The 25,951-nt window shown below is 43.8% G+C and overlaps 1 protein-coding gene across 1 annotated transcript in view; it reads left to right on the top strand.

Moving 5' to 3' along the window:
• Nucleotides 1-22,563: 22,563 nt before the first annotated feature.
• Nucleotides 22,564-25,951, top strand: part of ENPEP (glutamyl aminopeptidase) — a 76,993-nt gene continuing 73,605 nt past the window's right edge. The window contains exon 1 of the mRNA XM_084757619.1: nucleotides 22,564-23,461. Within this exon, the coding sequence (XP_084613745.1) occupies nucleotides 22,860-23,461 (602 nt within the window). The 5' untranslated portion in view covers nucleotides 22,564-22,859. The remainder of the gene's footprint in view (nucleotides 23,462-25,951) is intronic.

The raw sequence follows: 25,951 nt of genomic DNA, 5'->3' as shown, positions 1-25,951 counted from the left end.
ATCTAGGTAAAGTTTATTGATATTTATCTGAGCTGTATAACTTCCTTAGGAAAAAGTACATAGCGTTAGTCGCTTAGTAGATGACAACTCACAGGGACCCTCAAGGAAGCTCAAAAGTAGTAGTGCACAGCTATTCAGGGGTTGTGTCATCATTTGTTGCCTCACAATGAAAACTACCTTTGCTGGCATTTCATTTATTCTGCAAAAAGTTTTATACTTGCAGAATATTATTAAAATTCTATTAATTAAATATATACTGTGGTCGCTTGAATGAGAATGACTCCCACACTCATATATTTTAAGCACTTGGCCACCAGATGGTGGAACTGTTTGGTAAGGATTAGTGGGTGTGTCACTGGGGGGTGGGCTTTACCTATGTCATTCTCAGTTAGTTCTCTCTACCTCGTGCTCATGGGTCTAGACGTGAGCTCTCAGCTCCTGTTCAGCTACCATGCCTGCCTGTTGCCATGCTCCCCACCATGATGATCACAGACTCTAACCCTCTGGGTCTGTGAGTCCCAAATTAAATGCTTTCTTTTTCTTTTCTTTCTTTCTTTTGTTTTGTTTTTTTGTTTTTCAAGACAGGGTTTCTCTGTGTAGCCTTAGCTGTCCTGGACTCACTTTGTAGACCAGGCTGGCCTTGAACTCATAGCTATCTACCTGCCTTTGCCTCCCAAGTTCTGGGATCAAAGGCATGTGCCACCATGCTGGATTAAATGCTCTCTTTCTTTCTTTTTTAAAAAATATACTTTATTGATTTATTCATATTACGTATTAATTGTTATCCCATCCCTTGTATCCTCCCATTCCTCCCTCCCTCCCATTTTCCCCTTACTCCCTCCTCTATGACTGTGACTGAGAGGGACCTCCTTCTTCTGTATATGCTCATAGGGTATCAAGTCTCTTCTTGGTAGCCTGCTATCCTTCCTCCGAGTGCCACCAGGCCTCCCCATCCAGGGGACGTGGTCGAATATGGGGTACCAGGGTTCTTTATAAGTTGCTTTTGATCATGGTGTTTTGTCATAGCACTAGAAAAGTAACTAAGATATAGTGATAAGGAAGTAAGCTAATCTGAAGAGGTTAAATATCCTGTACTTCCACCTACATGATGGGGGGTGGCAGGGAAACTATGGAGGTAGAAAGATTGGTGGTTTCCAGGCATTCAAGGGAGCGACAGGAGGAACCAATCGTGGAATGTGGGGTTTTTAGAAAGTTAAATCATCTTGTACTGTTTTGTGCATGTCACTGTAGGCTCATCCAAACAGAGCGCTCACCAAAAGCAGGAACCCTGATGTAAACTTTGAACTTCAGTTAATATTGTGTCAATCCTGGCTCATCATTTCTAACAAATATACCATAAAATTCTGTGTGATATAAGGGAACAAGATGGGAGGGAAGATAAAGGGTACTAGAAACTCTTTGTACTTTCTGCTTTTATTAAAGATGCTGAAGACTGAAGCCAGGGCCGTTTAGCACACACTAGACAAGCACTTTACTGCTTAGCTACAGCCTTGGCACCACTTAATTATTTTTACTTGGAGACAAAGCCTTAAGGAATCCAAGCTAGCTTCGAATTTATTATGCAGCCCAGAAAGGCTTTGAACTTAAGATCCTCCAGTCCCCATCTCACGAGTAGCTGAGAGTCCAGGTGTGCAGCACTACACCTAGCCTCACCAACATTCTTATGATGTTAAGGCTGCTGAATAATAAAAGCCTGTTAATTAAATACACCTGTTCTGATGTATACAGACCTATGCAACAACAATAACAATGCACAACACTGAAAGAACATTGTTTTCAGGTGTTGTATGGTAAAATGGTCTTAATACTCATTTTATGAGACTTCTTAGGTCCGTTCTCTTCATCAGAACTGGCAATTTTTGGGACCATAGCCAATAGTACAACTAAGGGGGCCCAGGGCTCAGAAATGCATTCCAAGGTGCTGTCACCAAGATCCATAACTGCCTGAGGTCCAAGGCAGGAGTTATAGAGACTGAGTCATTGTGGGGAGGGTGTGTGTGCTGATCGACCTCTGTGTTCTACAGAGGAGGAAAAGCACATATTCAAAGAGAAGCATGCGCTCAGCCTGTGAATCCTGACAGGCACATGAAAACCTGAACCCTTAGCACATTTCACGTAAATTTTCAAAGCCAAGTTGAACAATGAGCATCATGAATTGAAAATTAGAAATAAAGAAAAGTGTCAGCGGAGAAAAAACAGACAGACAGACAGACAGACAGACACACACAGAGTTACACATGCTCTCACACACCCCTTCACTGGGAGAAACTTCATGTTCGTTGCCGCAGACATGAGGATGAATCATAGAGGCTTTGTTTGAAAAAGTTCCAGAGACCTCTGACTGTCCAGAAGGATCTCTAGACATCTAGAACAGCTGTTGAGGCTTTGCTTGACAACATTGCAAAGATCTCCAGCTGATGACCATTGTCCCCCAAATATTATGTGTGGTCCAGGTGTAGTGTTGTTTAGAAACCAAACTGATTTTTCTCTTTATTTCTCAGCCCTTAGGAAATTCATACAGTGACAACTTTTTCCCAGAGAGAATGTTGAAAGAAGGCATCTGGCCAAAGGCTTGAGACACTGATAAAGTTTTTTCTCTGACTGTGAGTACCCAAGAAGAAACTGCATGAAAGAAAGTTAAGACCTTGGCATAGGCATAGCAGTACCTGGCTAGATACTGTTAGCTGTAGAGAAGTTTCTTTAGAATCTGCTTTGAGAGCAGTAGAAGGTGGGCTTGGGACATCATGCTTTACAGATATTTTACAACAGAGGACCCCTTGGCAGTTAGCCTAGGTGTAGATAGCACACCTGTTGGTCTGGACTGGGAGTAGGTCAAGCTTTTTCTTTGTTAAAGAACATTTAGTTTCAAGTAAACACAGTGGCTTTAGCCTGGGGAAATATATGATTAAACTTTCCCTAGTATTGCTGTGTGCTTTATTGTAGGTTATACAGAATTGTTTGTATTTCTTTGTTGGATTGTTTCCTTGCACTATGGATTTTTAAAGGCTCTATTGATTGTAAAAGATAAGAAAATCATGATGTAATCTGTATATGGAAAAAAAATTGAACTTCATTTCAATAAAATACTGGGGTTGGCCCACAGAGTTAGTTAATTAGTTAGTTGGGCAAACAAGTAACAGACATGAGAGAGAGAGAAAGAGAGAGAGAGAGAGAGAGAGAGAGAGAGAGAGAGAGAGAGAGAGAGAGAGAGGGAGGGAACACAGTATAGAGAGCTGGGGAAAATCAGGAAGAGAAATAAAAATAACAGTAACAGCAAGCAAGGAGATAGAAAGATGGGTAACGGCAAGCAAGATAGACAGATAATTAGATAGACAGACAGATAGACAGACAGATAGAAAGACAGGAAGCTAGTAAGTGAGCAAGAAACAAGGAGTCAGACAGCAAACAAGACAAGAGACAGAGACAGAGAAGTTCTCCTGGGCTCTAAGACCTTTAGCTTGTACTCGAGTCTCCGAGTATTTCTTTTTTCTCCGTTCCTCAACCTCTCCTCAACAGCTAGTTCCTTTAGCTGGTTGTTCAAGCAGCAGTTGGTTTCCCTTAACCAGTCATGCACTGCCTGCTCAATTCTCCCTACTGCCGATCCAGCTCACTTTTCTCCTATTCGCTGTTCCCGGAGCTGGTGTTGGGGAGCAGCAGTTTGTTATTCGTGCGCTTATTTGAAAGAGTTCTTCAGGTGCTAAGAAACCTTAAAAACCTTAAAAACCTTCCCTCTCAGAAGCTGCAGTTGTCTACCTTCTGGGATGAAAAACAGATGTGTTTCATCTCCTCAGGAAGTCTGTCACACAGAAGGCCTTTAACCCCAGCACCGAGGAGGTAGAGGCAGGAGAATCTCCCTGAGTTTGGTTCAAGCCCGGTAATGTATATCGAGACCCTTTCTCAATTGAAAAAAGTTTTTTTTTCTTTTTGTTTGTGTGTTTGATTTTCGAGACAACATTTCTCTGTGTAGCCCTGGCTGTCCTGGACTCGCTTTGTAGATCAGGCTGGCCTCGAACTCACAGCGATCCACCTGTCTCTGCTTCCCGAGTGCTAGAACTAAAGGCGTGCGCCACCATGCCTGGAATCTATTTTCATTCCCTGAGTAGCTGCCATTCCCCACATCCGCTCCACCATCCTGCTTTGTGGTGCTCTGTGGACCCGTGGTCCTGATCAGGTGGTCCCCACTCCCAGCATTCTGGGCCTGCCTCCCAGTGGGCCGCCAGAACCCTCAGGCTGTGCCCTCAGCTAGATGGGGTCACTAATGCTGGACAGGTGCAGCATTTCATGCACTGGCAGTATCCACCACTGCCTGCCAGCACGAGTGCTAAAAAATAAAAATTAAATTAAAAAGGCTGCTTTGCCTCCCTAGCTGGCCCAGAGGCTCCAGCCAAAGTCTGGCCTGAGTGAGGGTCACGTGATCTCCAGGTTCTCACTTCCTGACCTCGTTGATGTTAACTTCAGGCCTGGGACTTCAGACTTTCTCCATTAGATGATTTTACTGTTTTCCCGTGTGTGTGTGTGTGTGTGTGTGTGTGTGTGTGTGTGTGTGTGTGTGTGTGTGTGTGTGTGTGTGTTGAGACAGGGTTTCTCTGTGTAGTCTTGGCTGTCCTGGACTCACTTTGTAGACCAGGCTGGCCTCAAACTCACAGAGAGATCCTCCTGCCTCTGCCTCCCTGAATACTCCGATTAAAGGGGCGAGCACCTGACTGATTTTGTTGTTTTTCAAAGGTACTTGGGAGACTAAGCAGGAGAATCTTGTTATGTTCAAGGCTACTTTTTGGGTTCTGAGCCTGCCCTGGTTACATAGTCTCATGTGAAACAAAACAAAACAAAAAAAAATCAAAAACCAAATAAATGAAAGAGCCAGCTTACCTCCATGATCTAAGCAGGCATCTGGAGGCTGCACTGCCGCTCTTCTGGGTGGACTCAGATAAACTTGAAGAGCTCAGGTGTTGGGCAGGAGGCTAGCTCTGGGAAGGACTAAGAAACAGGGTCTCCACATCTGGACCTAAGGAACAAAATGGGATGGTGGTCTCTCCAGCTGCATCAGCTCAGGACCTTCAAGGATGTAGAGATAAGGGTGGCAGTTGGTTGGGGGTTGAGGATGAAGGCAGTGGTGATGTTTGACTCCAGGTGGGCCCACTCAGCTCTCCCCCCCAAACAGGATGTGAAGACTAACAGGTGGTAGTGGTCAGCTAGCTGGGCCAACTTAACTGGGCTTCAAGACCTCTGGGCCAGGAAAGCACAGGTAGAGTGCTGTCACCTTTTGCCCTAGTAAACTTTTCAACTCCTGTTCCTCAGCTTTCTTCTTATGCATCTACTTATAACAGACTGAATTCTGGGTAAAAAGGGATTCCAAAACCTAAGCCAGCACTTCTTATTCCAAGAGAACTCAAGAAAGGTGATAGCAGCGGGGAGGTGGTGGCGCAGGCATTTAATCCCAGCCCTTGGGAGGCAGAGGCAGGCAGATCGCTGTGGGTTCGAGGCCAGCCTGCTCTACAAAGTGAGCCCAGGACAGCCAAGGCTACACAGAGAAACCCTGTCTCAAAAAAGCAAAAAAAGAAAGAAAGAAAGAGAGGAAGGAAGGAAGGTGATAGCATGGAGAGAAGAAGTGTAGGCTTGTCTGTGCCTGGTAAGCTCTGCTACAGAGAGGGGGAGGGAGAGAAGGAGGGAGGGAGGGAGGGAGGGAGGGAGGGAGGGAGGGAGGGAGGGAGAGAGGACATGCATGCACATGTAAATGCCAGCATTCAACTTAGTATCTTCCTCAGTCACTCACCACCTTATTTTCTGATAACCTCTCACTCTCACTCAACCTGGTGCTTGCTGACTAGCTCCCCTCACTGACCACCGAGCTTCAGAGGACCAGATCCACTTAACTTCACCACTGGCACTAGCACTGGGTTACAGGTGCCCACCCCCGTGGCAGGCTTTCTACATAGGTGCTAGGAATCCTATGCAGCGGACACTCTATGCACGGAGCCTTCCCTCACCCTCCTTGGAGTGTATTCTTGCTTCTTTTCTTGTCGCAGTTAAACTCTGGAGTACGCACGTGCTCTGCCACCGAGTCTCATCTGAGTTCTTCATTTTAGTGGACCCCAGGCTGCCACTGTGGCGCAGACCAGAGGAATCTGGACACTTCCTGGTGGCAATTCCTGGTGACACTTCCTAGGGACAGCATTCAATTCCATGACATCTCATCAGGGATCCTCACAACAGGACAGTCTTCAGACCTGGCGGTGCCAGCCACAGTTGAGCTATGTGTTTATGGTGGCATGGACACAACCTTGCCCTTGGATTCCTGTGTGTCCGATGTTATCTTTCCCATCCCACGGATAGCAGGAAAGGTGCTTTCCTGGTGATTCTCAGAGCTGCTGGTATTTTCATGCACAGAAGAAAAAGTAAGTTTTGTGGAAACTGTGAAGGCTATTATTTTTATGCACTGAAAAATGGGTTTTTGCCAGGTGTAAGTGACACACACCTTTAATGCCAGCAACTCAGGGAGCAGAGGCAGGTAGATCTCTGTGAGTTCAAGGCTGTCACCATCGATATAGTGAGTTCTAGGACAGTTATGGCTACAGAAAAAAATAATTTTTTGCTAACTGTATTTGGAGTAATCCATTTTGGGGAAACCACTTGTTGAGTCTGTTTTCTGCTTCTATGGGATTCTTGGGGTTTGTTTGCCTGATGGTTAGCGATAATCTCTTTTATTCGCTCGTCTTAACACTGTAGAGGAACAATGACTAATGAGCATAGCCATGTTGTAAGGGGGTTGTTTTCTCTTGTTGGTCGTATTTTCATGGGTGAATAAATGATTTCACAGTCAAGATTAGCTTTTATTTTTATCTTTTCTATTATTTTTATTTTTTAAGGGATTTATTTATTTATTATTCATACACTGTTCTTCCTGCATGTGTCCCTGCATGCCAGAAGAGGGCCCTAGATCTCATTATAGGTGGTTGTGAGCCACCATGTGGTTGCTGGGAATTGAACTCAGGACCTTAGGAAAAGCAGTCAGTGTTCTTAACTTCTGAGCCATCTCTCCAGCCCCTGTCTTTCCTGTTCTTACATTTGCTTTTCAGGCAAAGAAAAATTCACTTGGTATATTAGGTAAGTGGCCTGAAAGAATGCCATCATTACAGTTAATTATTATTTACTAAGTAATTTATCTGAATAATAGCTTTTGGTCTATTTTGGATTTTTAAAATTTTTATTTAATTAATTTATTCAGATTAAATCTCAATTGTTATCCCATCACTTGTATCCTCCCATTCCTCCCTCCCTTCCACTTTCACCCTATTCCCCTCCCCTAGGTCTATGATCGAGGGGGACCTCCTCCCCCACTATATGGTCATAGGCTATCAAGTCTCATCTCGGTAGCCTGCTTATTCTTTCTTTGAGTGCCATCAGGCCTCCCCGCCAAGGGGAGGTTGTCAAATATGGGGTGCCAGAGTTTGTTTGTTTGTTTGTTTGTTTTGGTTTTTAGAGACAGGCTTACTCTATGTAGCCTTTAGTGTCCTGGACTCTTTTTGTAGACCAGGCTGGCCTTGAACTCACTGAGATCCACCTGCCTCTGCCTCCCAAGTGCTGGGATTAAAGGCATGCGCCACCACCGTCCTGCTGTTTGCGGCTATTTTGATAACTGTGAGTAAAACACAGATAACTGAATCCTGAAATCTGAAATACTATAATGATGGCTTTGTAAAACTGATCTGTATGTGTGGGAAGACTAACAATAGCCAAGTATGGTGGCACACACACTAGGGAGGGAAAGGGAAGCAAAGGCTGGTCGATCTCTGAGTCCAAGGCCAGCCTTGGTCTACAAAGGAGTCTAGGACAGCCACGGCAGAGAAACCCTGTCTCAAAAAGCAAACAAAACAAACAAACAAACAAAGACTAACAATAGACATATAATTTCTTGAAAATTTTATTTTTAACTACATTCTTGTAAATGTGCTTCCATCTCTCTAGTGTCTTAGGATTTAAAACTCAGTTGTTTTTTTGTTTGTTTGTTTGTTTTGTTTTGTTTTGTTTTGTTTTTTTGAGACAGGGTCTCTCTGTGTAGCCTTGGCTGTCCTGGACTTCCTTTGTAGACCAGGCTGGCCTCGAACTCCCACTGATCTGCCTGCCTCTGCCTCCCGAGTGCTGGGATTAAAGGCGTGTGCCACCACCGCCCGGCCTTGAAACTCAGTTTTTATGTAAGATAATTCACGAGAGGTATTTGTTAAAATCATAACTCATAAATAATCAGAACACACCAATTCTTAAGCATCAGTATAGCTTTGAAATTACCGCATTGTTGGTTCTCATGGCTTTGGGATTATTTCAACAGGAAGCTAGTCTTTGAGTACAAAGGAAGTTGAGAATGGTGGCTTATTGTTTCCACAACAGCCTTGAACTCATGATTTGCCCACCTCAACTTCCCAAGTATTGCAATTATAGAACTCAGTGTGTGTGGATGTGCATGCACACATACACACACATTTGGGTTTTTGTTGTTTATTTTTGAGACAGGGTTTCTGTGTGTATCCCTGGTTGTCCTGGAACTCACCCTGGAGACCAGACTGGACTCAAACCTGGAGATCTGCCTGCCTCTGCTTCCCAAATTCTGGGACTAAAGGCGTGCACCACCACTGCCCAGCTCAATGTATATTTTTAATTTTTCTACATTGTTTTAATTTATTGTATGTGCACACATAGAGATCAATGGAGAAGCTGTGGGACCTGGTTCTCTCCCCATCACTATGTGGGTCCCCAGGACAGAGCTCAGGTTGTCAGATTCCTAGGGGTGGCAGTGGGGGTTCCCTGTTGAGCCATCTTTCTGGCCCATTTCTTTTTTCCATTCCTAATATTTGACATTTTTGCTTGAGAAATAAGACTATTCAGTCATTGAATAAAAATTGCTTTTGTAAATCATCATTAGGGAGTAATGTTTCCTTGATCTGTAAAATGGCAAGAAAGCATTTGTGTTGTGACAAAGCAGAAGAAATGATAGGACTTTAGTTCAGAAAGAGACTTACTAGGACACGACCAGTGGTTGGAATTCTGCCTGTGATTCGTGTGTGTATGTGTTTCGGTTCAAAGCTGTGGAGCTCCTCCTGCCCTCAGAGTCGTGTTTCTTCATGTGCACTTTAGGGGAAAATAAATTTACATTAAACCTCATTATGCCACACACGGCTTCAGGTTTAGGCACAACTGTCTTGGTGTAACAGGCTCTAAATCATAGCATTCAAGTGTAAGCGTGACTCCAAGTGTAAGTGTAAGAGTGACTGAATAATAAGGTTTTGCAAAGAATAATACAAATACAGTCCCATTGCTTGGAATCTTCAAGTAACTCCTTTTAATTCCCCATCAAATTCAGTCTTGTGAAGATAGTATTTATTCCTACCACATCCCATTTTTTTGTTTGTTTGTTTAATAAAGAGCATCCCAAGTGAACTGTATGGAAGAGTCAGATCAATTATACAGTACTACTAGCCACACACTAAATCCATGCGTCAACTCTGACCAGCCAGAGTACATGAGTAACAGGTAAAAGAAATATGCAATTGCAAGCTGGGCATAGTGGTGTACACCTTTAATTCTAGCAAGGCAGAGAGCAGGTGCTTATCTGTGAGTTTGTAGCCAGCCTGGTCTACATAACAAGTTCCATCCAGGCTAGCCAGGGTATATGGTGAGACTTTCTTCGGTGGTGGGGGGTGGGGGGTGGGGGAGGGAAAAAAAATATATATACACACATATATATATATACACACACATATATATATATATCTCAGAGGGAAAAGAAATTGCAGAGTTTAGCAATATTTACATATTCATTTTGAGATCTGTGAAGCAGAATATCAAGATGTTTCTTGGGATTTGAAGTGGAAGTTTACGCTGGCAATACTTCCCAAAGAAAGTACTTCAGGACTATTCTTGTTTTATTTTCATACTTGACTCGAGACTGTCTGTAGCCTCCTTCCACTGTGGCTCATAGTCACTGCCCCTTGGGAGAAATCAAGTTTCACCGTCATGCTCACCCCCACGGGAGGAGACGATTCCCTACCCCACTAAGCTCTTTCCTTTGATATGTCCAAAACTGTCTAGAATCTTCCAGAATGTTTGCCATGGAGGGCTCTTTGTGTTTGCTTTGGTTTTGCAGCTGGAGCCAGAACTTGCCCTTCCCAAGAGGGATGGATTCCACCATTCTATGAGAAGCTTCCAGAACCTAGCCACACCAGCCAAGCTGTGATGCCTGCTGTTGCGGCTGAGCCTGCCTGCATGGCGTGAGAAAACTGCCTTGACCACAGCTGGCACTGGCTACTACAGACACCAGACTGTGGCGTCAGGGTGCAGAACAGAAAGTTATCACCATAGACACGAACGTCAGAATCAAAATGGAACCAAGAGTCCCATGGTAGTCCTACTGTCACGTAAGCATCTTTTTTACCCTCAGAGTGTGCAGCCCTACCACCGGAAATGACTAATTTGGGAAGGATTCTAGTGTCTTTCCGCTATCTCATCAGTCCAGATACACAGACTCACTCAGAGTCAGTCCACCAACCATACTCTCTCTCTCTCTCTCTCTCTCTCTCTCTCTCTCTCTCTCTCTCTCTCTCTCTCCCTCCCCCTCCCTCCATCCTTTCCCCCTCCTTCCCTACACCCTCTTTCCCTTCCTCTCCCCCTCCTCTTCTCCCTCCCCTCCCCTCTCCCAGGAAAAGAACCTTGTATTAGCTGAGGTTCTCTAGAGGAACAGAACCAATATTACAAGGGGGATTCGTTAGGTTGGTTTCTGTGGCACAGGCCAGATAGGCCAACAGTGACCCTCTACATGCTGACAAAGCTGAGACCCCTGACGTTGCTCATTCCACGAGTCTGAATGCCTCAGCATCTGTTTGTCACTTTAGACCTGGAGGACTCCTGGGGAGCCAAATCTTCAGTGCATGGGGAAGACTGAAGCAGCATAAGGGTGGAAGCAGAGGCAGCCATGGGATGGGCATGTTCAGCAGCAGGCTGTGGAGGGACACAAGCAAAGGCAGCATTCCTTTCCCCTCAGACCTCTTATATCTGGTGTCACCCATACTGAGGGACAGTGTCTCACTACACCATGACCGAAGCAATTTACAGAAGAAAGAGTTTATCAGAGGGTTAGAGTTTCCTGACAGAGACCATGGCAGGAAGCAGGTGGGCATGGTGCTGGGCAGTAACTTCAGATTACCTGAGTATGACTTCAGTTGTCTTACCACTAAGCAGATTCTGTCAAAACTGCAGTTTATCACTCCAGTCCTTGTGGCTCTCTCTCTCTCTCTCTCTCTCTCTCTCTCTCTCTCTCTCTCTCTCTCCTTCTTTCTTTCTTAAGACAGGGCTTCTCTCTGTAGCCTTGGCTGTCTTGGAACTTACTCTGCAGACCAGGTTGGCTTTGAACTCAGAGATCTGCCTACCTCTGCCTGCCGAGCTCTGGGATTAAAGGCATGGCCATCACTGCCCAGCTTCCTTGTCTTCTTATGAAAGGCAAATCTCTATTTTTCTGTAGGTATTTCATGCAAGCAGAAGCTAAGATGAGTCAGCAAACTCAGTTATCACCTGACCCTAGGGAAGCTGTGCACAGGGTTCTGATCTTTACCTCAGTTCTAGGCCCTACCGAACCGCCTTGTCCTTGAATGCTGATTCAAGTCAGCCTGGGCGTGGAAGGGTGTGATAGGAATTTGGCTAGATAAGAGATGATTTCAATGAAGCTGGGGCACTGCTGATAATGCCTCTGTTTTATATCTGTGAACCAAAGGGCACGAAGATTAGGTGATTAAGCCACTTTTCTGTGACAGGAACTGGTGGGAATCACTCCAGGAACCGGCAAACGTTGGAGAGTATCAGTGAAGTCCAGGTCGTGGTAGTCTGAAGGACAAAGCAACAAAAGTCGGAGCATGGTGACAAAGAGCCCCTGTGGGAACTGGAAGAGGAGATTTCTCTACTGTAATAAGGAGAGTAGTTCTCCAGCTTCCTGATGCTGTGAGGCCTTTGTGAGGCACATCTCTCAAAGTTAATTTCTATTTATTTCTTATGTCTGTATTATATACCTGGCATAGTCCCAGGCAATGGAGATAAAAGCAAAGTCCTCACTTGATTGAGAGGACATTCTAGCTATGGTGAAAGACAACACATACATGAACTTGAAGAACACAGAGATGAACCAACCTCTAGAGAGTTGGAAAAAAAAAAGAAAGAAAGAAAGCTGAAGAGATTGGAGCCTGGGGTGGGAAAGGAGGAACTAGGGCAGGATTTTCAGGCCACAGAAGGGGTTCAGCTTGTTCCAGTTGGGTTAGAAAGCAAGCCACTGAGAATTTATGGGAAGCGATGCCATTTCCATAAATATACCATCCGCTGTAATTGACATTTTTATCTTATCATGGCTTCTGGGTATATTAATAAAAAACTAAAATAAAATTAATAAAAGTAGAACAGTGGCTTTACCTGCATGTGGATCTGAGCATGAGATATCTTTAATAAAGGCTTTGATAAGGTCTTATCTGATGTCCTGTCATTCATGGAGAAAAACAGTCTCTGAGAAAAGGAGTCATGTGTAGAGGCAGAGCTGGTGGGTGGTGAGTGTGAAAGGTGATTCAAGGTGGGAAATGGGATAGAAAGCTCCTGACAAACTAAAGATCAGCAGTCAAAAAACACAGTTTATGGGGAGTAGTAAAAAATAAGGAAGTCCGGGTAAAAAAGAATAAAACACGCCCCCCCCCTTAATAAGCTGCAAGTGAGGAGTAATGGAAAATAGACGTTTGCATTTCACTAGGACACTTTTTAAATGAAGAAGTCAAATCACTCATAGCTCAGCCATCAGTAACAAGACTCAGAAGCAAATAAAACAAGCACTCAGAAGATAGAAGGAAATTACATTATATACAAGAGACAGTGGCATTCCCTGTGAAACGACAATATTATTGATTTTTTTTAAAGGACTTAGGATGTGGGGCATGGTGGCACACGCCTTTAACCCCACCACTCAGGAGGCAGAGGCAAGTGGATCTCTGTGAGTTGGAGGCCATCCTGGTCTACAAAGAGAGTCCAGGACAGACAGAACTGTTACACGAGAAACCCCATCTCGAAAAAACAAACAAATAAACAAAAAAGGATTTAGGATTAACATTTCAGAATCAGAAGTGAATATGAAACTTTCACTACGTGCCATTGTAGTGAAGGGTTCAGATTTAATTGGTGGGAGGCCTGCTACTTATACAGAAATTGATTCCATCTGCATGACACAGCAGTTAGGAAGCTAGTATCTGAGAGTCCTCCACCACCTGGAACGTGACACCAAGAACAAAACAAAATTCTCAAGTGTACCTTCAGAAAATCTGAGGTGAATAAAAGAAGAGGCGTGCTTCTTCAGCAATAAGACAAGGTCTATCCTGATTCTATTTTTAGCTCAAGAAAAATCTATTTCCTTGAGAGTCTCACTAGTGCTTATACTTAGTGTGTTTATTTCAATGTAAACACCTAAAACATCGTTGTTCTTGCTTGTTTATTTTTTTTGAGACAGGAGCTTCTCTGTGTGGCCCTGATGATCCTGGAACTTGCTTTATAGACCAGGCTAGCCTAGAACTCACAGAGATCCATCTCTCTCTCTCTGCCTCCTGGGTGCTGTAACTAAAGGCGTGAACCACACTGCCTGGCTCAGATTGTTGTTGTTTTTTGTTTTGTTTGGGTTTCGTTTGGTTTTTCAAGACAGGGTTTCTCTGTGTAATATCCCTTGCTGGCTGCCCTGGACTCATTTTGTAAAACAAGCTGGCCTTGGAACTCAGAGATCTTCATGCTTCTGCCTGCCAAGTTCTGAGACTAAAGGCGTGCACCACCATGCCTAAACAGATTGATGTTCTTAATAGCGTGGTTGAACAAATATATAAAATCTGTTGTGTTATCTTCCTTAGATGGTGTGGTGGTTTGAGTAAGACTGGCCACCATAGACTCATATATTTGAATACTTTTTCCCCATTTGGTGCAACTATTTTGGGAGAATTGGGAGATATGACTTTGTTGGCTGGCTTTGAAATTTCAAAAGACTCACGATTCCCTGTATATTCTCTCTGTCTGTCTCTGTCTCTGTCTCTGTCTCTGTCTCTCTCTCTCTGCCTCATGGTTGTGGGTCAAGATGTGAGCTTTCACTTCTATAGCAGCAATAAAAAAAAGTAACTAATAAAACTGCTAGGACAAATTCCCAATAATGTAGTGGCTTAAAATAGCCAAAATTTGTAGATGGAGAGTTGACTCTGTGGTTAAGAGTACCTGCTCCTCTTTCAGAAGATCCAGGCTCAGTTCCCAGCATCCACTTAGCAGCTCACAAGCAGTTTTAACTGCATTTTCAGAGGACCCAGCTCCATCTTCTGGCCTGCATGGGCACCAGTCATGAACATAGTACATATATAATACATGCAGGTACACATTCATATGCATAATATAAAAATAAATCTTAAAAAAATCAGAAACAGAAATTTATTCTGTGTTTGAGGAAAAATAGGGGTCCAAACTGAATACCAGTCGTCCTAAATTGATAAATCAGCAAGGTAGTTTCCATGGAGCCCATAGAGGAGAATCCATTCTCAGCTCCTTCTAACTTCTGTGACTGGTAGCACGTGTTAGCCTGTGGCTGCATCACTCCCATCTATAAGACATGCATCTTCAAATCCTTCTCTGCGGCCTTCACCATGCCTCTGTGTATGTACAAAATATCTCTGTCTCCCTCTTGGAAGGAAATGTGAAGTTTTATTTAGTACCTATGCCAGTAATCCAGGATCAGTTTTCCATCTCAGTATCCTCAGGAAAATCCTATCTACACTACCCTTTTTTTAAAAAAAAGATTTATTTTATTATTATATATACAATGTTGTCTGCTTATTTTACCTGCAGGCCAGAAGAGGGCACCAGGTTATATTACAGATGGTTGTGAGCCACCATGTGGTTGCTGGGAATTGAACTCAGGACCTTTGGAAGAACAGGTGGTGCTCTTAACCACTGAGCCATCTCTCCAGCCCTCTACCCCATTTTTTTTTTTAAGCCTGTAACATTAACAAATCCCAGGGTTTGGCGCATAAAACAACAGCATTTTGAAAAGGACTTTACTTGTTTCCCCTACACCCGTGGTGGGAATCCCCAGCAACATGGTTCCTGTGGATTTACATATTTGTTTTGCATCACTTTCAGAGAGTTCAATCCATTGTCCCTTGCCCTGTGCACTTAAGCAGAATATTATGTTGTCAGGAACAAGTGGAGAGTGAGGCTGCGGGGCCTCATTACTGATAGGAAGCTGAGGACAGACACAGCCAGAGGCCCCACCCCCTAAACTTTCCCCAACCTTTCCAAATAATGCCTCCAGCTGGGGAGAAAGCAGTCACTCGTGAACCTGCGGGACTCGGTCCATCTTTACACCACACAAATAACAAACTGAAAACAGAGGGGACCCCCAAAAAGAGGCCTTGCTAGGAAAAGGATATCCCCGGTACCCAACTGGGTGATTTTGATCATCTTTATCTATTTTGAGTCTTTACATGCAAGGAAAACAAAAGCTGAAGACAACTTCACTTGCTAATGTTAAGGTGATAATGAAAGGCTTAAGACCAAGCCACTAGCCTCCATGAACAGCATTTGGAACGGCCCAGGTCTGTCCTCAGGAAGGGGTCATGAAGAATACCTGCCTTGGAGGTTGAGCCCATTAGCATTTGTGGGGGAACTCCATACAGAGCCATTGTGACCGCTGCAGCTCCCTTGGCTTCTCTAAGGGAGTTTAGAATTGCCAATCCTATTTTTACAGGCTTCTGCGGATACAGAACAGAGACGGGAAATCCTTGCCAAGAATTCTGACACCACAAAGGCTGAGGGGAAATGTGAAATGGATGAAGTATTTTGGGAAATTTAAAAACTCACGAGCGCAGGAGCCATTTAGTGCACTGAGAAAATAAAGATAGTTCTGCAGTTCTTGGAACAGTAGAAATCTGGACTGTGTTACATTTATTCTTTTTCTCCTGCTGTTCTTCTCACTTAGCTGTGTTCTTCCAGTGTATTCATATACCTGAGGGAGCTCAATATAAAAGCGGTTTGAATTATATGAATAATGACTCCTTTGCTTTGTTTTGTTTGATTTTTCTGAATGTTTTCAAAGCCTCTACATGCTGAGAATAAAACAGGGCTCTACACATCTAGTTTAGAAGTGTTTACTGCTGTAATTTACTCTCAGAGTGTTAGATAAAGGAGGAAAGATAAATAGCATTAATGATGCTTGGAAAAGACACAGAGTAATCTGTCATACGATAAGTTTACTTTAAAATGCACATCACACACATGCACACACACACACACACACACACACACACTCACATACATTCACAATATATTCACATATATCACACAATACTCATACACATGCACACACTCACACAAACACACATATCACACACATATACACACATGCAAACACTCACACACATACATAGATTCACATACACACATCACACATATACTCTCACACATATCCCGTACTCACAACATACACATATACACACACATATCACACACATACTCTCACACACATCACATATACCACACATACATACAACACACACACACACACACAAACACACACACTATTCTGTTTGCTTTTTTATGTCAACTTGACACAAACTAGAGTCATCTGAGAAGAGGGAACATCAATTGAGAAAATGCTCTATTGGACTGCAGGCAATCGTGTGGGATATTTCTCATTTTCTAATGTTTTAAAATTAAAATATAATTATATCATTTATCCTTTTCCTTTTCTCCCTCCAACCCTTCATATGTATCCCCCTTCTCCTCTCAAATTCATGGCCTTTTTCCCTCTTTAATTGTTGTTTTGTGTATGTGTGTGTGAACAGTACTTACAGAAGACATCATGAATTGGAGGCGTGGACATGAGAAGAGTTGAGAAAGACAGGGAAAGGTGGAAATTATGCAACTATAGTGTACTCGTACATGAAATTATTAAATTAATTAATTGTAAAGGATGCAGAGTAGAGCAGCGAGGGGAAGGGCACAGTGACTACAGGGTCTCCATGAACAGTGAAGTGTGGATGGAGGCCTCATAGGCGCATCAGATACAGAGATAACTTCCTAACTCTAACCCAGAAGTTTAACATTGACCGTGAGGATTACAGAATCTCCATCCTTGATAATAGTGACACTCTTAGCAATTTGGTGGGAAACCGTTTCCTAAAATAATGCAGTCTGGAGATTCTGTTTCGTCCACAGCGAAGACAGCTTGTGTTTTTCGGGTCTTTCCTTTCTTGAGCCAGGAGCTAGGCTGAGATTAACTGATAGGTGTCAAGGACCAGCTGAACAGCTGCACTGTTGTTCATCGTTGGCTGTATTCTTGGTGCGGGCTTTGTGTCTGGTGAGGTGGTGGCACCCACACAAAAAAAGAGCCCATAAGCTTTTGTGAAGTAGGAAATCCCTGGCCCTAAAGAAAAGCATCAACCCGAAGCTCCAGCTGGAAAAAGAGAGGTGAACATGAGGTGGCTGACGTCACCTGAGTGTCTGCCCTTAGGTCACTGCTGTGAGAAGCAATTATCCAAAAGCTTGCTCAGTATAAGATTCCTAGCTTGGGTAGTCTTTCCAGTCTGGAATTTGAACTGTTTATCTTTTTTTTTAAATCTTATTTTTATTTTATCTCAATATTTCTGGTGTATTGCATCTATGAACTCTTCCCAGTGTGAATTCTGTGTCTTCTCTCTCTCTCTCTCTCTCTCTCTCTCTCTCTCTCTCTCTCTCTGAGACAGAGTTTCTCTGTAAAACTCTGGCTGTCCTGGAACTCACTCTGTAGACCAGGTTGGCCTTGAACTCACAGAGATACTTCTGCCTCTGCCTCTGAAGTACTGGGGTTAAAGGCATCCACGCCCGGCCTGCTGTTTTTTAATTTATTGGTTCGTTAAGCAATCAGTAGGCATTTATTGTAAACTGGAGAACGGATCCCAGACTTTGTACTCAAAGCAGAAGATTATCTCTATCATGAAAAGCTACTGGAGGTGTCAGTCAAGGACTCATAGTGAGTGGCTGTTTACTTAGTCCAGTGGCCAGAGGCTAATGAGTGGGAACCAGGCAGGGTGGTCCTTCCCTGTTATCTACACCACTCATCACAAGGTTATCAAATATAAATAACTTGATCTAGGTGGGTGGTGATTCACTAGTCTCCTTGTGGGAAGAGGTCCTCCCACCAGTGGCTGTGTTGATCCTCACTGTGCATGGGACGTGGAATGAGTAGTGAGGGTTCCCACAGTGAAGAGCCTCTGGCTGCAGACTCAGTCTTCCATTGTCCATGAGAGAAAGGACCACAGGCATTGCTGCAGTAGGGACAAGTGTGGGCTTGTGGAAGCTGCCCTGCCACATTGACCCTAGGTGTGGCTAGTGCACATGCTTGCTCTGCTGCACCCCCAGAGGACTGTGTTTTCCCTCTCTTAATGAGGCAGTGCTAATATGTTGATCCTGACTGATTGAAGATATTTGGGCTAGAATCAGACCTCACACACACACTCACACCATATATTTAAGTGTGTTTAATTTCTTTTAGGAAAAAAAAATACAATTACATAATGAATTCCTTTTGGCATTTCAAGTAGGGTGGCCATTCTCAGTCCTGCAGTGCCTTTCCCCTTCAAGGCATCTGTGTCTGACAGGTTGGAGCACAGACACAGGCCTCAGATGGCTATGAATCCACACAGGGTAAGGTTTGAAGAAATATGTATATATGTCAGCTGGCCTGAAATAAAAAAAAAAAAGGTTCTAGTTTAATGTAATTAAATGTGCATTCTTTCAAATAATTTTCCTCTTCATTTAAAAAAAATATGTTGAAGAAAATTTGATACACATTTTGCTTTTTGTTTTTGGAGACGCTCTTCAAAATGTTTGTCCATCAAAAAAGTATTTGGTCAAATCTCAGATGATCTTTACAATAAAATGGAGGAGGGCAATTCAGGAGCTAAAATATAGAAAGTTGATTTACCAAAGGAAAAACAAAATAAAACAAAATATCTTGAAGAGTTTAGAGTATTTCAGAATATGAAATTAATAGTTACAAGATGGACCTATAACTCAGAAAACATAGCTCTTCCGTTCTTTGCCTCAGCTCTACTTCATGAGAAAAATCCCACAAATGTTAGCGATTAATGGGCTATTTTGACATGAAAGGGTTTCTTTTCTTTCTAGTGTTTGTTTAGTTTGAAATCCAGAATGGTTTAAAGTAGCATTTCTCAGAATGTGTCCCATGGAAGGAAAAAAGTTCCTTAAAAAGCATCTTGCCAGGGGCTGGAGACACAGCTCAGCAGTTCAGAGCGCCAGCTTCTCTTCCAGAGGACCTTTCAGTTCCCAGCAGCCACATGGCAGCCCGGTCACTTCTGTCTGTACCTCCAGTCTCAGGGGATCCAGAACGCTCTTCTGCTATCTGGGCACCATGAACACACGGTGGAGCACAGACATGCATGCAGGCAAAATACTCCTGCACATAAAAGTAAATAAGAACAGAAAACTCACCAGAAGCCAGAAGACGAAGATAGGGCAAATTGTCATATCGGCCAAATCGGGAAATTATTCCATAGCGTGCTCTCTCTTGGAAGCTCAGTGTCCAGATTTGAAGACTATGGAAAGAAAAGAAAACAAACAAACAAACAAAAAACAGGACAATAAAGGAGAGAGAGAGAGAGACAGAGAGAGAGAGACAGAGACAGAGAGAGACAGACAGACAGAGACAGAGAGACAGAGAGACAGAGAGACAGAGAGACACAGACACATGCACACACAGAGTGTGTATACAGGTGTGTGTGTGTGTAAGCCAGAGGACGGGCAAACTTGGCCACCATTCCTCAGGCAGCCAACCACGTTGTTTTTGACTGGCCTTAACTCACCACATAAGCTAGGCTGTGTAAGCAGTAAGCCCCAGGCATCTGCTTACTTATACCTCTCCAACATCGTGGAGAGCTCTAGTAACCCAGCTCAGGTCTTGTTGCCTACAAGGCGAGTCACCTCCCCAGCTGTAGATTTTAATGTTATCTTACCTAGGCCGTGGGAATTGCTCTTTGGAAAATGCTTAAGCTTCTAATAATCATTTAAACCTTGAATATTTCATCTCTTTAGATAAGAAGAGCTGTGCCATGCAGTAAATGCATGGACCTTCAACTCACACAGCCTGGCTTCAGACACCAGTTCTACTTCTGCCAGATGCGTGCCCCTCAGCACCCACAGCCTCTACTCCCCTAAAACAGGCATCGAAATAGAACCAATTGCACGGGGCTATGAGAAAAATTTGAATGCCAGTTTCTATAAAGTATCTCACACAGGGCATGGCATTTAAGCACTTCTTGAAACCCCTGTAGTCATCTTCGCACAGCTATTGTCAGAGGCGGGTAGTGGTTGCAACTAAGCTACTTACAAGTAGAGAAGCTGGGTCCCGCGGCACACATATCCACGCCCTGCCAATGGCGTCGTTGGTAATGGCCTCTGTATAGGCCAGCCTTTGCATCTCTTATCTGCCCCAAACTTGTAAGTTCATTTTTAGTCCCCCAGAAGTGGGCATGTGATGAGAGCCATCCCCAGCTTTACAAATACATGGCTTAGGCTGAGCCCAGAGCCTTCCTGTCTACCTATGCCCAGGCCTAGACCCGGAAGCTTCTAGCCTCCGTAAAAATCTAAATCTTCTGCAAGCCTGGACCTGAAGACTTCAGCGTCCAACCTCCATCTGCTAACCTAGGTCTAGAATGTTTTCAGCCTCTGAGACTTTACTGCTGAATAAGCTCACTCTTTCTGGCTCTTTCTAATCTCTGCCTGTCCTGTCCGGTTCAACTTAGTTGTTCTGGCTCAAAATTTGTCTCCAAGCTGAGTGATTCAAATTGGCTTCTCTTGACTTCTCAGTGAATTGCTCTGCTTGAAAAAACTGGCTCTGAACTCCACGAACTGAACTGAACCAAACAGAACCATAATGTACTAACTGCACAAACTCTACTGTACTCCTGTACTGCACTCTACCCCCACATCTCCCTGCACTGTTCTTTTTATTATTTTTAAAAAAGATTTATTTTATTATTATGTATACAGTGCTCTGCCTGCATGTACACCTGGAGGCCAGAAGAAGGCATCAGATCACATTACAGATGGCTGTGAGCCACCAGAGAGCTGGGCTAATCCTATCTCTGATTCATTCTGTCAAATCTTTCTCGGATTTGTCACTTTGCCTCTCAATTAGACATCATTGCTTTGGATTGAAAGTGTCTACTGAAGGGGTGCCTGTATTCCAGACAGAGGGATTAAAAGTGTGTTGTGTCTATATTCCAGCCAGCAGCATCAAAGGTGAATACTAAGGTTATGTCTGTATTCCAGCCCAATCACATAGACGAGACCTAGGTCTTTGAATGTGATCCCTTGCCAGAGTAGCTATGTTGCTGGATTAAAATTCCTCTTCAGGGCTGGAGAGATGGCTCAGTGGTTAAGAGCACTGACTGCTCTTCCACAGGTCCTGAGTTCAATTCCCAGCAACCACATGGTGTCTCACAACCATCTATAATGAGATCTGAGGCCCTCTTCTGGTCTTTATGGGTGTACATATGCAGGCAGAGCACTGTATATAGAGCACTGTATACATAATAATAAGTAAAGAAATCTTAAATACACACACACATTCTCTCTCTCTCTCTCTCTCTCTCTCTCTCTCTCTCTCTCTCTCTCTCTCTCTCTCTCTCTCTCTCTCTCTCCAAGCTGGGTAGTGGTGGCACATGCCCTTAATCCCAGCATTTAGGAGGCAGAGGCAGGCAGATCTCTGTGAGTTCTCAAACCGAGTCCAGAACAGCCAAGGCTACACAGAGAAACCTTATCGGGGAGGCGGGGGTTGGGGTGGGGGGTTGGGGTGGGGCGTGGGACTGGGCGAAGAATTCCTCTCCAAAACCTGACTTACTATTTGGCGGCCGTCTCCAGAACATACTCTCACTTGGGGGACGAACTCTGAGACAAGCAGAGTGTCTTCTTTGACTTTCTATCATTTCCAGCCTTTCGTTCTCTCACCGACTCTCTTTCCTTTACCTTTTTTTTTGCCGCTTTCCCAGTGTGCCAGCTTCTTTGTGTTTTCCCTCCGGCTTCTGTCCACCTGCCTTGGGCTACCTGGTTCTGTAACCAATGTGCCGCTGAGTAGCTAAGTGATCCTTGAATTTAGGAATCCTTCCAAGCATCCAACTATAAGATATGATTTCCGCGGAGGGCAGGATTTGAATGTTTACATAATCTGAGGGGGGGGGGGAACTGCTTAGCTTCTTTGGCAAGTGACCTAATAAAATAGTGAAATCCAAGAAGTTCTTTGGCTGAGAGAGCCTGATTGCTCACAACGGCAGGAAGAAGCCCTGGATCTGGTGGCAAAGGTTGTGTTTTCTATCGTAAGCACACCTCTTAGCCAAATGCTTTCTCCCTCAAGGCTGCTGACAGAGGTTTGGCAAAATCTCCTCCCCCGTTGGCCGATAGGCTCAAGCCCTGTTTTATATTTAACTCAGGAGGGGCAGGCCCGGAGAGACGCTGTTTATACAGAGCTGGGCCAACAGTCTCATCAGTCCTCCTCTGTCAAGTCAGCTTCTCTTCTGAGTCTTCATCCCCCACTGCTTGGTTTTCCGCATTCATTCTGGAGTGGCCAGTGAGGACCTGCGGCGATTGGGAGGAGACACCGGATGCCAGAGCGAGAGGTGTGGGAAAGGGAAGCCAGGCTGCTAAGCCAGAGAGGACTCCTTCCGATTGAAAAGGGAAGTCAGCTGAGGACTGTTAGTTAAATTTAACATCCTTTCGTGTGTAACTTCTGACTTCGGGGAGCAAAAATGAACTTTGCAGAGGAAGAGCCCTCTAAGAAATACTGCATTAAAGGCAAACATGTGGCCATCATCTGCGCAGTGGTGGTGGCGGTTGGATTAATAGTGGGACTTTCTGTGGGCTTGACCAGGTCGTGTGACTCCCCTGGAGACACAACCCCGGCTCCTTCCCACTCTCCTCCCACCGACAACACTGTCTGCCCTGACAGTGAAGATGAAAGTGGCCAGTGGAAAAACTTCAGGCTGCCAGACTTTATTCAACCAGTTCACTATGACCTGGAGATAAAGACCCTGATGGAGGAAGACAGGTACACTGGCACAGTAACCATCTCGCTCAACTTGACCAAGCCCTCGCGTGACCTATGGCTGCACATCAGGGAGACCAAGATCACCAAGATGCCGGAGTTAAGGAGCCCCTCCGGGAGGCAGGTACCAATTCGACGGTGTTTCGAATACAAGAAGCAGGAGTACGTGGTGGTCCAGGCTGAAGAAGACCTTGGCGCCACCACCGGGAACAGTGTCTACCTGCTGACCTTGGAGTTTGCCGGCTGGTTGAACGGCTCCCTTGTGGGTTTTTACAAAACCACCTACACCGAGAAGGGGCAAGTGAAGTATGTGTCGTGCTGCTGCTATGCTTCCTCTGAGCTCAGCTTCTGCGATGTTTATTTTCCTTTCCCCTTTGTTTTCCATCTTTTATTTTTGTTGGTGGTCTGGTCCCTGTCTGCCCCTGCTTTCAATTCCGCTTGCTCATGTGAGAAGCAAAATGTCTTGCCTTATTGTAACTTGAAAACTTATCACCGAGCTTGAGAATCGTAAATGGAATCGTTCTGGTGTAGAGAAAACAGTGAGCCTTTTATTAATGACACCAGGCCAAATCACAACATACTGCATTCAACCCTAAACATGTACACATACTATGTCAGGTTTTTATGAGTATATGGATTTGTTAAATTTCACTACTGGTGTTTTGTGGGATATGTCACAGCCATGTTTACAAGGAATGACAGTTTCATTTGAAATAGCAATTACATTAAGTGCCGATTGCTATTTTGTGCAGTTTACTGGAGAAGACTCCTAATGAAAATGACAAAAGGTCTGGGTGTGGTCCTTAGTGTTTTCTGTGTGTTCTATTCTTCGATGGTGAGAACTGTTTATACCTAGTCTTTCAGGGAATGCTTGAAACTGATATCAGTGATGGCATATGGGTAAATCTTGAAACTGCCAATCATTGCTAAGCACGCAGTAGTAATGGTAAGTCCTTACAAGATGAAAGGCAGTCAGAAATGTTTTACTTCCCTGCAGTATTCCAAGCAGAAGTGTTTAAAATACACATTAAATAATTATAAAACTACTATATTATATCTAATCTAATTTGTTATCTTCCTATCTGATATGCACACGAATCAGTGGCTTTGATCATATATTTACAAGAACCTGATATTAAAAATTGCGCACTATCTCATCTCATAAATGCACTGAATTCTCCCAGACCCTATTGTTGAACATCCGTGCTCTCCTAGTATATTATTATTATAAACACACCTGAAAAGGACAGCATGTAAATACACCTTTATGTAATATTTGCTTATTTCTCTAACTCAGTTATTATCCTAAAAGTTGAATTATTAGATCAAAGAGTACCAGTATAACAACAACAACAGCAGCAGCAAACTTTTAGCAATTTATACATGAATAATACACAGTCATTGCAGACAAGCTAAAAGGTTAAAAACATCCACCAATGAGTTGACTTTTATTTAATATTTTTCCACTTAATGACTTGGTGGATGCACGCCTCACTGCAGGCATAGTAGAATTCACTCAGCTTTCCCATTAAATGTGAGTATTAAGTTGCTCCTACACAATGCAAGGAACAACCTTATAGATGATCACTTATGACTGTGTCCAGTTTGAATTTTCTGTTGCTTTTCATAGCATTGGTAGGGTTTATGCTGAGTTTTTGATATTATGGTGGGGCTTACATAGAGGCAAATGGGAAGGTTAAAAAGCCAGAAAATCATCGTGGGAACAAGAAAGTGAATTTGTTGGTGAGATTTATATAAAGAGGCAAGCTAAAGATAACTGTGGGAAGGCGCTGGAAGAAAGGAGGAGATCAGGATGGGGATAAGAAAGAATTGGTGAGTGTGGCACAGTGGTCATGGGTGGGAAAGACTGAAACCTCCATCCAAGTATAGAGGAGATGCTGCAGTGACCAGGGTAGAGAGGAGGACAAACTAGGTGATGCCCAGATGGAGACAGAAGAACAGTGGGGCAGAGGAAAAGTACCTCGGGTCTGCTGGTTGACTCATGGTGGGGAGGGGCTTAGGTTATCGGTCCAAGATGCCAAGTGCCTTGGCTTCTAGTTGATACTGGAAATGGGAGGAGTTGGCGTAGAGGAAAAGGTCAGTTTTAGACCTGTTGAAGCCTGAGCTAGATATAGCAGCAGGTAGGAATCTGGGTAAATACTTCTGAAGCCAAACACCAAAGTTGAGGATAAGATTTGGTAGCTGTGTGAAAATAGTGTGTCTATGGGAACATATATTATCCCTTACGGAAATGTGTACACTTAGGCACGAAGTTTTGATCTTGACACTTTAGCTGTATTTTAGATGCATCCCCAAACACTGAAAGTTATCAGTGTAGCCGGGCGCGGTGGCACACACCTATAATCCCGCGGAGGTAGAGGCAGGCGTATCTCTGTGAGTTCCAGGCCAGCTCGGTCTACAAAGCGAGGCAGCCAAAGGCAGCCAAAGATACACAGAGAAACCCTGTCTTGAGAAGAAAAGGAAAAAAAAAGATAGTTATCTACGTAGAGAGATTTATGAGGAGGTCTTGTATGTTTGTTACAGGGCTAGTGTTTTTTCTTTGTTTTGGAAGCAAGAAAATTTTACTTGGCTTCTTCTGCATACAAAGCAATATGGGTTGGAATTAAGTGATGAACTAGTTCACTCAATCTACCGTACAACTCCTTTGGGGTGCGAGTGACCACCCTGCGTCAACTGAGCAGCTCTTGTACTTGACTGGACAGATTGTATTGATAGTTGTTACCTCTAAGTCTTTCTGCTGAAGGATCTAAGCCGGGTTTGGCTTTTTGTCTCACT

This window comes from Acomys minous, assembly GCF_964271855.1.
Source record: "Acomys minous genome assembly, chromosome: 14".
NCBI lineage: Eukaryota > Metazoa > Chordata > Mammalia > Rodentia > Muridae > Acomys > Acomys minous.
This window is presented reverse-complemented; position numbering and strand designations above follow the sequence as displayed.